The sequence below is a fragment of the Garra rufa genome, chromosome 21, assembly GCF_049309525.1.
Source record: "Garra rufa chromosome 21, GarRuf1.0, whole genome shotgun sequence".
Lineage (NCBI taxonomy): Eukaryota > Metazoa > Chordata > Actinopteri > Cypriniformes > Cyprinidae > Garra > Garra rufa.
The window spans coordinates 1,721,877-1,737,413 of NC_133381.1; the positions used below are offsets into that span (position 1 = coordinate 1,721,877).

Here is a 15,537-nt window from a genome sequence, read left to right on the forward strand (position 1 = left end):
ATTTTTAACTGAATCAACATTGAACTTGTTGTTCATTTCATAATTGATGAATTTTGCAACATCGACACTGTTACTAAACTAAACTGAGTCAACAATGAACTGAATTTACCTGCCCCATAACTGATGAACTATTTAACGCTGATAATGTTATTGAACAAAATTGAATCAACACTGAACTCAATTGATCTGAACAATGAAACTATTGTCTTTGTAGAGTTGTTTCTACAAAGAGATTGCTTAATTAAATTTGCTTCATAATAAAACAATTTTAAGTTGTTGAAATAAATTGCTTGCAAGATTGAGTTAAGTGAATTGAATAACTGAATCAAGGATGAACTGAATTGAATCAACATCAAACTGAACTGAACGTTTCATAATTGAGTAATTTTGAAACATTAACAGTTATTGAATTGAACTGAATCAACATTGAATTTAATTTTGCAACAGTGTGACAGTTATTGGGGTGAATTGAATAAACTGAATCAAACTAAATTGATCTAAATAATTACACTATTGTCTTTAGAGCTGAATTAAATTCATACCATTGTTGATTAATTTGCAATAATGATGATGTTATGTGAATTTAATCAACATTGAACTGAATTGATCTAAACAAATGTCACTATTACCTTATGTAGAGTTATGAAATGAAACTGAATACATTTCCTAATTTATTAATTTTGCAACATTGACACTGTTACTAAACTTAATTGAATCAGCATTGAACTAATCTGAATAATGAAACCTGTCTTATTTAAAGTGTAATCGCTACATTAAATTCATCGTTTCATAATTTATTTTTTCAGCATTGACACTGTTACTAACCTGAACTGAATAAACAGTGAACAGAGCTAATCATTCTCGAACTAAATTGAACTTCTGCAAGATTGAAAGTTACTAAACCAAATTAAATCTTTGAACTAAACTCATCTGAATAATGACACTGTCTAAAGTCGTTTTTGTAGCTGAACTGAATTGTTTCGACTGATGAATTCTACAACTGACAGTTATTGAAGTAATTAAATCAATGCTGAATTGAATTATTCGGAATAACGACACTATCTTCTGTACAGCTATGAAATGAAACGGAGTTCATTTCATAATTGATGAATTTTGCAACTTTGACACTGTTACTAAACTGAATTGAAACAACAAAAAACTGAACTGAACAATATCGAACAGAATTGAACTTTGCAACATTGACACTGATATTGAACAAAACTAATTCAACTGATCTGATTAATGACACTGTCTAAAGTTGTTTAATAGCTGAACTGAATTTATCAATTTATCATAATTGAATAATTTTCCAACATCAACACTTGTTACTGAAGTGAATGTGTTTCATATTTGGTGAACTTCATAGCACTAACTCTGTTATCTTCCTGTTGATCTCTGTGAAGCTGCTTTGAATCTATGTATAAAGCGTTATAGAAATAAGCGTGACTGGTCTTGACCTGCGGTTTCTCCCACTGCGTTCGGCTGGACTCGCTGATCTCGAAGTAAACCCTCTCGATTCTCTTGCCGCCGCCCATGATCTCGATGCGGCCCAGGTAGGGCTCGAAGTAGTTGAGAACGCTCTCGGCCAGGTTCAGGAAGGCGGACAGACGGGAATCGTGAGGCATGTGCTCCGACAGGTTGGTGAGAAGAACCGCCACGTTGAAGCCGATGTCTTTGGCGGGTTCGTGGAAGCGCTTGACGAACTCTTCGTAGTTGAACATGTCGTTCTCGTCAGCCTCGGCGCAGGACAGCAGGAACTCGATCTCGGACTGAGAGTACTGCTTCTGGTTCTCCATGGACTTCTGGAACTCCTTCTTGGAGATCACGCCTTTGCGGTCGGGGTCGTGCTCCTTGAAGTTCTCAGAGGTGGTCAGATCTTTCAGCTTGAGGAACATGTCGAAGAACTTGAGAATCATCTCCACGTTGCTGGAGGACTCCACCAGAGTGTCCACCATCTGCTTGCCGATGGTCCCGTTCACCACGTTTCCTGTGAGGAGAACATTGGAGTTTATTCTAGGGTTTTGATTGATGAGTGTTGTTGTGTAGTCTTAAAGGAACAGTTAAGCCAAAAATGAAATGTCGTTCCAAACCTGTGTAAGTTTCTTTTATTCTATAGAGCACAAAAGAAAATATTTTGAAGAATGTTGGGAACCAAATGGTTTTTGGTACTCATTGCCTTCCATAGTGTATTTTTCATGCCATGGAAGTCAATGGGGACCAAACATCTGCTAGAAAAAATACTATGGAAGTCAATGGCTACCGTCAATGGTTTGGTTACAAACATTCTTCAAAACATCTTCACTTTGTGTTCAATAGAGGAAATAAATTCGCACAGGTGTGGAACAAATGTAAGGGAGGATAAATGAAGACTGAATTTTCATTTGTGGGTGAACTATCCCTGTAATTGTTAACAAAACTGACAAAATGTAAAAAAAATAAAAATAATAATATATATATATATATTTTTTTTTTTTTTCATGACTAAGATTGTTTACGACTGTAGTTAAGAAATAAACGCACTTATGCACCACAAAATTTAAAGTCTTTTTTGTTGTTTTAATAGAAATATACCGTATAAATATTAGCAATGTCACTGTTTTCACTTTTGGGAGAAACTTCTGAGTTTTAATAGTTTAAAATTTTCTTTTTTTTTTTTATGTTTGTGTGTTTATATTTATAATATGTTAGCCTGAAGCACGAAACCAGTCTCAAGTAGGACTGGTATATTTGTAGCAATAGCCAACAATGCATTGTATAAGTCAAAATAATCCATTTTTCTTTTAGGCCAAAAATCATTAGAATATTAAGATCATGTTCCATGAAGATATTTTGTAAATTTAGTACCATACATATATCAAAACTTGATTTTTGATTAGTAATATGCATTGCTAAGAACTTTAAAGGCACTTTTCTCAATATTTTGAATTTTTGTACCCACAGATTCCAGATTTTTAAATAGTTGTATCTCAGCCAAATACTGTCCTATCCTAACAAACCAGCAATGGTTTGTGGTCCTGGTCACATATAATAAATCAGGAAACTAGATGAGGTCGAATAAACCAAATAAAGTGTGTGAGTCGACATTCTCTTGATTTGTGCTTACTGGTAAAAACTGAAAAATTTTGTTAGAAAAATGTTTTAATTTAAAAATAAAATAAACCATAATTAAAAAAAAATATTTTAAATATATTTTTTTAAATTTCATCAAGTTTCCAAGTTCTGATTTTCATTTAGTTTAAATAAATAATTGAAAGAAAACTGAAACAAAAATGAATAGAAACTATAGACATTATGCTTGCTTTAAAAATAAAACCTAATAATAATTTCTCATTTTCATTTAGTTTAACTAAAATAACTAAAACTGAAATAAAAACTATAGAGACATTTAAAAAAACTAAACAAAAAATAATAAGAATGACAAAACAATCAACACTGAATCAACCAGATCTGAATAACGACTCTATTGTCTTCTGTAGAGCTGTTTTACAGCTAAAACTACATTTTCTGAAGACAACAATCATCAATAAGTGCAATAATAATGTGATTTTCAGTTTAACTATCCTGCAGCATGACTAAAACGTGCCTAAGTTTTAACTTAGACTAAAATTCTCAGATTTTTAGTAAACTAAAACTTGACTAAACAAACAGGACAGGTTGACTCAATCTGATAAAACTAACAAGTACACTGAACACAGGACTAAGACTAAATTAATAAAAAAGCTGACAAAAACTATGCAGCAGAACCTTCCAGCAGCGACAACATCATGACAATCATGTCCTTCTGCAGATCCATCAGCTCCTTCAGCAGCTCGATCTGACTGGAGTCCTGTGAGGAATCAAGAGAGATGTTCATTAGTGTGATGAAGAGGACTGATGGTCACTGTGGTGGTCTGGATCACAGAATGCTTTCATTTACTAAATCAACTTCATGCTTGATCTGCCATCAATCAATCTCAATCTCAATCTCAATCTCATCTCATCATCAATGAGGGGACTTCAGCAGGAGCTTATAACATACACTGAGACTCTCAGACTGTCCGGAGAGACATCTAGTGTTCACAGACGCTACTACAGACACAGATCTGGCCTTGGACAACTTCAGCTCTCACAGCAGTGGAATAACAGATCAACACAGACACTGACTGAATCACACACCTGTGACAGCTTCATCTGCATGTTGGCGAAGACGTGGAGAAATCCAACAACGGCGTCCCAGAGTCTGCTGTGAGCCAAACTCTGCTGGTTCCCGATACATGGACCCTGAATCAGACACACGCAATCAACACAGGAGGACTTAAAGGATAACTGTTGCCAAAAGGCAACCTGGGCTGTTTTTTTTTTTTACTGTAAATGAGACAAACATATATGTAAAAGCATAATTACGACAAACGAGCCGTTTTTGAGATTGACCGTGATTTAGTTTTGTGGTCAATGGCCGGTGAATGGGAGAACTAGGGGCATATCTTTGAGCGCATCAAAATCGATATTTTTACGACACTAAGAAGGCTCGACACACCATGAAACTTTGTTGGAAGTATGGCCTGGGTCTCTACACATGAACTCCAGCATTGAGAACATTGTGTACACAGAGTTTACTAAAAAAGAAAGGTTTTGAACAACTCACTTTCACTGTTTGGGTTTCCGCTCACGGCCGTCTCGCCAGTCAAGAAGTGTCCATCTCCGAATGCGAATGAATGGACTCCATAGGACGAAATATTAGGCTTATATGAGGCTCTTTTTACAACTAGAAGGTTAATATTGCTTTTCACTTGCGACAAAACAACGAATTAGCCGTGCATTTATATGGAAATATGCTTTAGGAGCTATCCATCCTCGCATTCGGAGATGGACACGCTTTTCAGTGTTCAGTGGCAGTGGTTCTGTCATTTCTGCAGGATCTGATAGACCAAGGGAAAGCATTCTCAACCATAAAAGTGTTTCTGGCCGCTATATCTGCTTGTCACATTGGTTTTGATAATAAAACGGCGGGGCAGCATCCTTTGATATGTAGATTTATGAAGGGCGCGCGCCGCGCTTTGCCTGTTTCCCCCTCATGGGACTTGGGATTGGTGCTTGATGCCTTGTCCATGCCCCCGTTTGAGCCGCTGGACAAGGTTGATTTCAAAATATTGTTGTTCAAAACAGCACTCCTGCTAGCTTTGGTTTCAGCAAAGTGCGTCAGTGAGATTGATGCATTGTCAGTGCATTCAGCGTGCTTACAGTTCATGTCTGGGGATGCGGGAGCAGTGCTGAAGCCTAATCCTGCATTCATGCCCAAAGTCATTAATGCTATAAATCCTCTTGAGCTAAGAGCCTTTTATCCACCTCCGTTTGCCTCATCAGAGCAGCAAAAGTTGAAGGGAAGGGGCGTATCCCATAGTGAGACACCTCACTTAATGCAATCAGAGAACCGGGGTTACGCTAGTAACCTATTGTTCTCTCCTTAAATATGAAGAGATCAAACCACTGATTCATGAGTTCATCCACATTTCACAAAAAGCTTATGGATGATAATAATAAAGTCAGACATCGACATGAGTTGCTGTTTTTGTCTCTTCTCAATGATTCTTGATTTTGTGCTTCTGAATCCTGATTCGCGAACCCACTTCAAAGTGCGTAATCTGTGTTCTTGAATTAAATGATTCACTAACTTGCTCCGAAGTTCTGACGTGAATCAAATGATAATTGCAAACATTTTTTGTTTTACAAGTTTTCTAAAATGTTAGGTTTAAATATGCAAATGAGCCATTATTTAATGAAATATGCACTCATTTGCATACATTTGTAGTAAAAATCTAAACACTGGATGAAGTCAGTTTCAAAATTACGGTTTAATTTTTTTTTGACATTTTAGAGTCAAATGTTTTTACAGTTTTCTCAAACTTGTTTTTGCCTGCAGTGTCTCCCCTTAAACGTTGTGTTTTAAGATGAGACAAAATCATATGGACAATGTGCAAAAATTAAGATCTCCAACATTACCTGTATGTATTCAGTGAGTGAGTTGAAGATCTGTTTGGCTACAGCGAGCGCTTTGGAGAAGTTCCTCTGACCCGCTTCATCCATGATGTCTTTACCAGAGTAATACCAGTAAAAATCACTGATGGACTCCTGCAGAACAACATTCACATTCACACACAGAGAAAACACTGGATGCTCTGATGATGGAAGTATCACAAGTTACATAATAATATTACTTTTTCCAAGTAACTAGTAAAGTAACGCATTATTTTTTATTTATTTTTTTTGCAAATAAATAATACCCCCCCCCTCATTAAAAGCTCTCCTCATGTTGAGAGAAATTGTGAGTAAGATGTTACTTTAGGTCTAGAATAAATGTGAACATAAATTAATTAATCTCACTCACTAAAAAACATACAGTATTCATCAAAACTAATAAAAACTGTGAAATTCGTTATAAAAAAGGCTTTTACATTTGACAAAATAGAACTTTTTATATAAAAAAAACAAACAAGCAAGCCCTGCCCAGATTTAAAAAGTAACGCAAAAGTAACAATGCAGTACTTTCTATAAAAAGTAACAAAGTAACGTAATTCGTTACTTTCTAGGGAGTAACTCAATATTGTAACGCATTACTTTTAAAAGTAACTTTCCCCAACACTGATGCTGATGGGGTTACTGTGGTGTTTAGAGTGATTGACAGGTGTGTGTGTGTGTGTGTGTGTGTGTGTGTGTGTGTGTGTGTGTGAAACAGGTAAAGGTGTGTACCTGCAGTCTGAGCAGATAGTCCACAGTGCTAATGATGATGTTGACTGTGGTCGTGTTTCCCGTCTGCGTCCTGAGAAAGTTCTGGAAGTCTGAAACACACACGAGAGTCACTCCAGCAGAAGCGTTTGCGTGATTCAGATGATCTGTTATTCAGATTTCTTACCGTTATTGTGTCCCTCACACAGGAGCTGCAGGAACCTGAACAGATCTTTGGTGAACTCGTCGTTCTGAAGAACTTTAGAGCCTTTGGGGAAACAGAAACACTTCAGATTCCCTCAACGGATCTGCTGTAAGAGCTCCAGACGTCCACAGAGACTCGGTCTACTGGCCGCTCATCAGCATTCAGTGTTAATGGGTTTATTAGAAAACTGTTCTACTGTGACATGCTCTGATTCGCCTGATGTCGTATTTGAGGAGGTTTTCTGATCACGTTCTCCATCAGGATTTCACTACATCACACTGAGCTCAATCAGAAATATACAGACTGTAAATAAACTTTAGTTTAGGATCAGTTATTTATTTAAAATAAAATAAATACTTTGTTTTTTTTTATAAGTTTCATGTTTGTATGTTTAATTAATTAATTAAAAATGTCCAACTGAAATAAAATAAAAACATTCAAAATAAAACTCTAACAATTCATTTTAAAAATAAAAATAAAACAAAAGATTTTATAATAAAGGCAATCACAATACTAAATTACTAATTAAATAAATAAAAATATCAAAATACATATCCAATTTTAAATTAAAAACAAAAATTAAGTAAAAATGTTTCAGTAAAACACTTAAGTAAAAACATACAAACATGAAACTTTACAATTACTTAATTTAATTAATTTTTTTTTACTTTATTTAGTTTTTTCTTATTTTTGAAATGTATAATTATTCATGTATTTTGATCATTTTATTTATTTAATTAGTAAATGTTTTATTGTGATTGCCTTCATTTTAAAATTAGTTTTATTTCTATTTTTTAAATAAATTATTAGTAAGAGAGTTTTATTTAAAATGTTTTCATTTTAAAATATTCATTTCAATTGGACATTTTTAATTAACTATTAGTACGTGTTTTATTGTATTTTTTATTTTAAAAGAATTAAACAAATAATTTGACATTTTTATTACTTATTAGTAGGCATTTAATGTGATTATTTTAAAATGATTCACTTTAATGTAACATTTAATTAGCAAGTGTTAATATTGACTTTTTATTGTAGAATTATTCATTTAAATCTGATATTTTTAATTTAAATATTAGTAAGTGTTTTATTGTATTTGTTTTTATTTTAATTCATTTTAAAATATTCTTATTCATTTTAATTTGACATTTTTATTACTTATTACTAAGCATTTTATTGTGATTTACTTTATTTTAAAATGACTCATTTGAATTTGACATATTTAATTAGATGTTTTATATTTATTGTTTTAATTTTAATATTTGTATTTAAATGATTGTTTTCATTGATTATCATTCGATTTTTTTATTTTTTTATTATTAGTGGCCTTTATTTAGATTTTGTATTTTAAAGTTATTCATTTTAACTGTGCATTTTTACGATTTATTAATTTTTTTATTTATATATGATGTTTTGATATTTTATTATTTATTTTAAATCATACATGGAAATGGAAAGCAAGCACATTTCTAAGCTTTGTTTACCGTAATTTGTCTTTTTCAAACTTCTTACTAAACACTGAAGGGTTTTAATTGGTTAGTCGTGTGCATTTAGCATCATTTGCACATATTAAGCTCTTATTAAGAACAGGAAGATGAGCGAGAAATACAGAGCAGGAAAGACGGACAGAAAGGAGGGACCAGCAGACGTCAGTGGGGTTGACTTCCTGTCACATGACACATGCACTGCATTCAGACAGACGGACGGACGGACGGACAGACAGGAGAATCTGAAGCGTGTATTTACCGCGCTCCCTCACGTTGACTGCCACCGATGACAAAAGATGACAAGAAGAAAGAAATCAACATAGAAAAACAGCAGACATAAGCAAAGGAGGAGAGACGGAGAGATACTTCCAGAAGAACCAGAGATACTGACACTGAAACATCACCATCACTTATGCCTGAATCACACGAGGCACGAACCGCCAAATATGAACCGTACGCGACCCGCACTCATTCACGACAAATCAACTAGAAACAAGGGTTGCTATTGTGTGCATATCGTATGATACTAAAGAACAACAGAGAAAGAAAGATGGTAAATAAGAGTGAAAACTCAAAGCATGTATGTGACTGTAATACTGCACCATGAGCAATCAAACTAGCCAAATTCAGGTCAGTATAAAAACCAGCTGAGCACATTTTGGGTGTGTTAATGAGATCAGTGCATGATTTTTTTTAAAAGTTGTAAACAAATCAAGTATTATTGAAAAAAAAAAAAACCACTATGTCTTCCTACTTCAAAATGTAATGTTTAATTTTAATGCTTTATTTGCAGGGGGGTAATATTTTTTTTTTTTTATTATTAAAAAATATAATGTTTAATTTTAATGCATTAATTGTGTTTTTTTTTTATTATTTAAACATTTTCTTTTTCATGCTATTTTAAGGTTACCAAAAATTGCTTCTACACCCAATTTTTTACAACAAATCTGCACAATGAGCAATCAAACGATCAAAATGTTTCGTATAAAAACCAGATCAGTGCATGATTCTTTTTAAAAGATAAAAGTAAATCAAAGATTATTGCAACAACAACAAAAAAAAACTATTACTCAGTCTTTCTACTTCCAAATTTAATGTTTAATTTTAATGTTATTTGCAGGGATTTTTTTAATGATCTAAAAATAAATTTATTCAAAATTAAATTTTTAATTTTACAATTATTTGCATTTTTTTAATTATTTAAAATTGTAACAATTTTAAAATTCAAAATGTAATGTTTAATTTTAATGCATTATTTTCAGTTTTTTTTTTTTATTATTGTGAAATTTGCTAGCAATTTTTTTTCGTGCTTTTTTAAGGTTACCAAAAATTGCATCTACACCAAATCTGCACCATGAGCAATCAAACAATCAAAATGTTTCGTATAAAAACAGGTGAGCACATTTCTAAGTGACTTTGGGTGGGTAATACACTGCAAAAAAATGCTTTTCTTGGATTTTTGGTCTCGTTTCCAGCCAGAATATCTAAAAATTCTTAAATCAAGAAGGATTTTCTAGACAAGCAAAAATTATTGTCTTGTTTTCAGAAAAAACAAGTCCAAATTAAGTGCGTTTTTGCTTGAAACAAGCAAAATAATCTGCCAATGGGGTAAAAAAAAAATCTTGTTTTCTCTTTGAAATAAGATTATTTTTCTTACCCCATTGGTAGATTATTTTGCTTGTTTTAAGCAAAACCTCACTTAATATTGACTTAGAAAATCCTTCTTGATTTAAGAACTTTTTAGATATTTTGACTTAAAACGAGACAAAAAAAATCTAAGTAAGAAAATTATTTTTGCATTGCAAGATCAGTAGTAAAAAAGTTGTAAATAAAACAAAGATTGTTGCAAAAAAAAAAGAAAAGAATTGAATTAATTTTAATGCGCTATTTGCGTTTTTTTAATTGTGAAATTTGCTAGCAATTTCTTTTTCATGCTATTTTAAGGTTACCAAAAATTGCTTCTAAACCAAATCTGCATTAATTTAATCAAAAATACGGTTAAAACAGTAGAATATTATTACGGTTTAAAACAGCTGTTTTCAATGTGAATATCTGTTAAAATGTAATTTATTCCTGTGATGTGCAGCTGAATTTTCAGCATTGTTACTCGATACTTAAAAAATCACTCTAATATGCTAATTTGCTGCTCAACAAACAATTCGGATTATTATCAATGTTGAAAACAGTCGTGATGCACAATATTTTTTGGGAAACTGAGATGCATTTTATTTTTCAGGATTGACGGATGAATAGAAAGTTCAAAAGAACAGCATTTATTTGATGTACTGTAACATTTGAAACATCTTTACTGTCACTTTTGATCGGTTTAATGCATTAATGTACAGTATGTGGCTGTTGTTTTGTGTGATGATCAGAGTGCAGTATGAGATGGTGTAATGATGGTGTGACTGTAAGAGCTTCTCTCGCAGCTTGTCAATCTGATCCACAATCGCTCTGATCATGAATCTCATCAGATCATCATGTGAATGTGTGCAATGTGTGAAACTTACTGGACCCTTCCTCCGTCACCATCCCCAAACCCTCAGCCTTATTCTGACGCTCGAACGCATTCAGATCCAAAACACTGCACAAACACAAACAACACAAACACATAAATGTCTGTAAGTAAAAAGTATCTGCTAAATGCAGGACTCCAGACAGAAAAATAAAGTATAAAGTAAGGAGCCATTGGCTCATATAAGAAACAAACAGGCGCCACATATTAGTCACACTGTCATGTGTTTATGTCTAATTTTTTTTACTTTATCAGCATTTTAACCCATCCTATAGATGTCCTGGGAACTAAGTTTAACTTAAAGCGGGAACCAAATGTTGTTTATAACACAGAATCTGTGTAAGCATCACTTGGCCACTAAGTGTAGTTTGGGTTTCTTCTCAATGCATTCTATTAATGTTGTCATATGTCTACCACACATCCGGTCTGTATTTCTTCATTAGTAAAATGCAATTTCATAGGTTTTTATCTTTAAATTATATCTTTAGCTCCCTGCATTCTTTCTTACCATGTAGATAACAGGTTAAGTAAAAATATGAATATGCGATAGCACGTAAACATTGCAAAATGCTCCTCTTTATAGTTATTTTTCTAGCTGACGGATGAGATTATGGATGCTGAATGGTTATTCTGAGGTAAATGTATTATTACGTGGCAATGTTTACAAGCTTTACATGTTTTTCACAGTTTGAAACACTGGCAACCTCAGCAAAAACTTCACTCGCAAATGAATATTTTTGGTCGCAAATATGATCATTTAGTCGCAGTCTGGAGCCCTGTAAACGCATACATGTAAAAAATAACACTGAATCACATTCACTGACTACCTTTACATGCACATCAATATTCCAACATTAATCTGAATTTGGCTGCATTCAGAGTTGTGTAAAAATCACAATCTGATTGCAAAATTAAAAATTAAATGCATAAAATTAAATATCAAATTTTAAAATTTTAAAATTAAAGCTTATAATTTTAAACAACAGTGCATGTGTAGATAGGCAGACTTACAACAACTACATACACAGGAATATTCCTGTGTATGTATAAACATCATATTCAAAATATGACTAAAACCTGAACATTATTACAGAGTTGAAAATGTCATTTGATGTGCATGTAAACACATTCAGTGAGATGTACACTTCAAAAAATTCTTGTCTTACTTAGAATTTGTGTCTTGTTTCTAGTCAAAAATATCTAAAAATTCTTAAACTGAGATGCATTTACTAAATAAGCAAAAGGACGCAAGATATTTAGTCTTGTTTCCAGGGGGGAAAACTAAATTAAGTGCGTTTTTCTTAAAGCAAGTCAAATGATCTGCCAGTGGGCTAAGTAAAATACTCTTGTTCCACAAATATTTTACTTCCTCCACTGGCAGATCATTTTACTTGTTTTAAGCAAAAACTTCCCCTGGAAACAAGACTAAATATCTGACGTCATTTTGCTTATTTAGTGACTGCATCTCAGTTTAAGAACTTTTAGATATTTTGACTTTCTTACTTAGATTTTTTGTTTTGTTTCCAGCCAAAATATCTAAAAATTCTTAAATCAAGAAGATTTTCTAGAGGAGTAAAAATTATTGTCTTGTTTTAAAAAACAACCCAAAATGAAGTGTGTTTTTGCTTGAAACAAGCAAAATAATCTGCCAATGGGGTAAGAAAAATATTCTTGTTCTCTGTTTGAAATAAGATTTTATTGCTTACCCCATTGGCAGATTATTTAGCTTGTTCTAAGCAAAAACTCACTTCATTTTGACTTGTTTTTTTCTGAAAACAAGATTTTTTTTTTTTACTTGTCTAGAAAATCCTTCTTGATTTAAGAATGTTTAGATATTTTGGCTGGAAACAAGAAAGTAATAAAGGCATTTTTTGCAGTGTAGAAACAAGACAATACTAAGAAAGACAAGCCTTTTTTTGCAATGTAAAACACTAGTGAGAAAATCATCGATCACCTGCACGACTGCATCAGTCCTGACAGACTCTTGAAGAAACCCACGTCTCGCTTCTCCTTCAGATAGTCCAGCATTTTCTGTGCGGTAAAATGATCACTCATAACTGATCAATGAAAAAGCACCTGAATAAATGTGTTCATGATAATAGTCTCCAGTGACGCACCTGCTGGACTGTGATGTTTCCGCCGTTGAGAACGGAGATGCCGAGCTTCAGTGTGAAGATGACCATCGAACCCAAACGACCTAAAACACCATCAAACACACACTCAGTGATCATGATCGCTCAGAGCCTCTCTCTCTCTCTCTGTGTGTGTGTTTGTACCTTTGCTAGCGCTGATCATCTGTAAGACCATCTCTGCTGCTCCTCTGTCATGGAGTCGGGCCTGCTGGTACAGAGTCTTCTGCTTCTCCATCTCCTTCTCCTGATCACACAAACACATCAGCTTCTCAAGATCTTCATGTTTATCTGATTTAAGTGTCATATTTAGTCTCTGCTCACCTCAAATGTTTTCTCCTTTTCTTCCTCCTCCTCTTCCTCATTTTCATCACAGCTCTACAGATGAAGAACACCACGTCATGCATTGAGTTCATTCTTTCGAATGATTTCAAAATTGTATACTATTTAATGTATATTAATTGATTATATTGTTACTTCAATATTATTTCATTTGCATTGATTGTATTACATTTTAAATCATGTATATGAATTGATAATACTGCCTTTGAGTTGATTAATATGATCATCTAATTAGCAGGACACGTTGATAATCTTATGATGTAGTGACACACTCACCTTTGCCATCATGTCTGCGTATGCGATGTACAGCTGATCCTCCTCTAGAGAGCTGAAACCAGATCACACTTAGTATTACACATCACACTAGATAGCACACATCAGATCAAGATCCTGTTCTCCAGCTCAGACAAGACTCAGATGTGTCTATGTGTGTGCTCATGTACTGTACGTGTGTATCTGCGTGTGTGACAGAGTGTGCATTAGTGTGAGAGTACGTGTGTAAGTGTGCGTGTGTAAGCGTGAGCATGCATGAGTGCAAGTGAGTGTGAGCATGTGTGAATGAGTGTTATTGTAAGTGTGCAAGTGTGAGCGAATGTGCTTGAGTGTGTGATAGTGTTTGTAAGCATGGGTGAGCAGTTTAAGTGAGTGCGAATGTGTGCACAAGCTGGAGTGAACGGTGTGTGAGTGATGTTGTTTGTGAGCATGAGTGAGCGTCCATGAGTTTGAGTAAGTGTGAGTATATGTGTACCTGGTATTCATCACGTTGTGGGGACCAAATGTCCCCACAAGGATAGTAATACCAGTAGATTTTGACCTTGTGAGGACATTTCTTAGGTCCCCATGAGGAAACAGGCTTATAAATCATGCACAATCAGTTTTTTTGAGGAAGTAAAAGTGTGCACAATCTCCTGTGAGGGCTAGGTTTAGGTGTAGGGTAGGTGTAGGGCAATAGAAAGTACGGTTTGTACAGTATGAAAACCATTACGCCTATGGAATGTCCCCATAAAACATGTAAACCCAACATGTGTGTGTGTGTGTGTGTGTGTGTGTGTGTGTGTGTGTGTGTGTGTGTGCATGAGTGCAATTGAGTGTGAGAGTGTGCGCACAAGTGAGTGCAAGTGCACAAGTGTGAGTGAACGTGTATGAGTGTGTGAAAGTGTTTGTGAGCAAGAGTGATCATCTGTGTGCTGGAGTGAGAGTGTGTCTGAGTGAATGTGCATGTGAGTGTGAGCATGTGTAAGCACAAGCGTGAGTAAACGTGCCTGTGTGTGAGTTTGAATGAGTGAGGGTGCAAGTGTGAATGGGCATGAGTATGAGTGTGATAGTGTTTGTGAGTGTCTGTGACTTTGAGTGAGCGTGAGTACCAGTGAGTGAGCATGCATGTATGTGTGTGTGTGTGTGTGTGTGTGTGTGTGTGTGTGTGTGTGTGTGAGTGTGTTTACCTGCATTCTGTCAGTGCGTTGTGACTGAAGTGTAGGATGAGTTGATGTAGAGGGTCCGGCTGAGTGTCTGTGATCTCCTCCTCCTCTTCATCAGTCTTCGGCTGTGTCTTCTTCACACACACACACACACACACACACACACACACACACACACACACACACACACACACACGACACACGACACACACACAAACAAGACACACTTCAGCCGTGTTTAATATCAAGCTCATAACCACACTGATGATCAAATCTCTTGTGCCTCTCACTGATCACCAATCACCAGTGAATCCGCTCATCTCACCTGAATCAGTGACAATCACTGTATCTCTACATCTTATGATGACGTGCACAGAAAACCATTACAGCAGAGTACTGTGGTGGTATCGTGGTATAGTAAGGCTGTCAGACGGTGATACCATGGTACTTTGATATATACATGATTACATGGTATTTCAAAAACATCATACCATAGTACATGGTTTCCCAAACTGGGGCTCATGAGCTGATGAAAACTACTAATTAATTAATTAATACAAATGTACAATTAAATTGTAAAATGTATTTAAATTGTACATGTTTATGATTTAATTTTTAGTGTTTTATTTTGATCGTTTCAAAATCATGTCAATCAAAATAAAACTATCAATTAAATCCTAAAAAAATTAAAATCAATCATTTTAAAATAAAAACAATCTAAATAAAACATTAAATGTTT

General features: G+C 34.4%; 2 protein-coding genes across 2 annotated transcripts in view; both read right to left on the reverse strand.

Annotated features, from left to right (window-relative positions):
• The window catches only part of LOC141296216 (ryanodine receptor 3), a 30,596-nt gene extending 19,740 nt beyond the window's left edge, over positions 1-10,856 (reverse strand). Inside the window, exons 1-9 of the mRNA XM_073827490.1 lie at positions 10,738-10,856; positions 9,719-9,741; positions 8,654-8,671; positions 6,890-6,970; positions 6,727-6,815; positions 5,980-6,108; positions 4,156-4,260; positions 3,745-3,826; positions 1,458-1,987 (exon numbers count right to left, since the gene is read on the reverse strand). Of these exons, the coding sequence (XP_073683591.1) occupies positions 1,458-1,987; positions 3,745-3,826; positions 4,156-4,260; positions 5,980-6,108; positions 6,727-6,815; positions 6,890-6,970; positions 8,654-8,671; positions 9,719-9,741; positions 10,738-10,856 (1,176 nt within the window). The remainder of the gene's footprint in view (positions 1-1,457; positions 1,988-3,744; positions 3,827-4,155; positions 4,261-5,979; positions 6,109-6,726; positions 6,816-6,889; positions 6,971-8,653; positions 8,672-9,718; positions 9,742-10,737) is intronic.
• A 16-nt stretch (positions 10,857-10,872) lies between these two features.
• LOC141296217 (ryanodine receptor 3-like) lies at positions 10,873-15,299 on the reverse strand. The gene is made up of 8 exons (XM_073827491.1): positions 15,267-15,299; positions 14,823-14,932; positions 13,657-13,708; positions 13,363-13,416; positions 13,186-13,306; positions 13,027-13,106; positions 12,864-12,940; positions 10,873-10,978 (listed from the first exon to the last, which is right to left on the reverse strand). The coding sequence occupies exons 1-8, from the start codon at positions 15,297-15,299 to the stop codon at positions 10,873-10,875; spliced, it is 633 nt and encodes a 210-aa protein (XP_073683592.1).
• Positions 15,300-15,537: the final 238 nt, after the last annotated feature.

Excerpts from the sequence above, each read along its gene's own strand:
- LOC141296217 (XM_073827491.1), bottom strand. The coding sequence starts at position 15,299 with ATGTACTATGGTATGATGTTTTTGAAATACCAT. Across the intron at positions 13,417-13,656 it reads ACGCAGACATGATGGCAAAG|AGCTGTGATGAAAATGAGGA; the intron begins GTGAGTGTGTCA and ends CTTCATCTGTAG. Across the intron at positions 13,307-13,362 it reads AAAAGGAGAAAACATTTGAG|CTGATGTGTTTGTGTGATCA; the intron begins GTGAGCAGAGAC and ends GATCTTGAGAAG.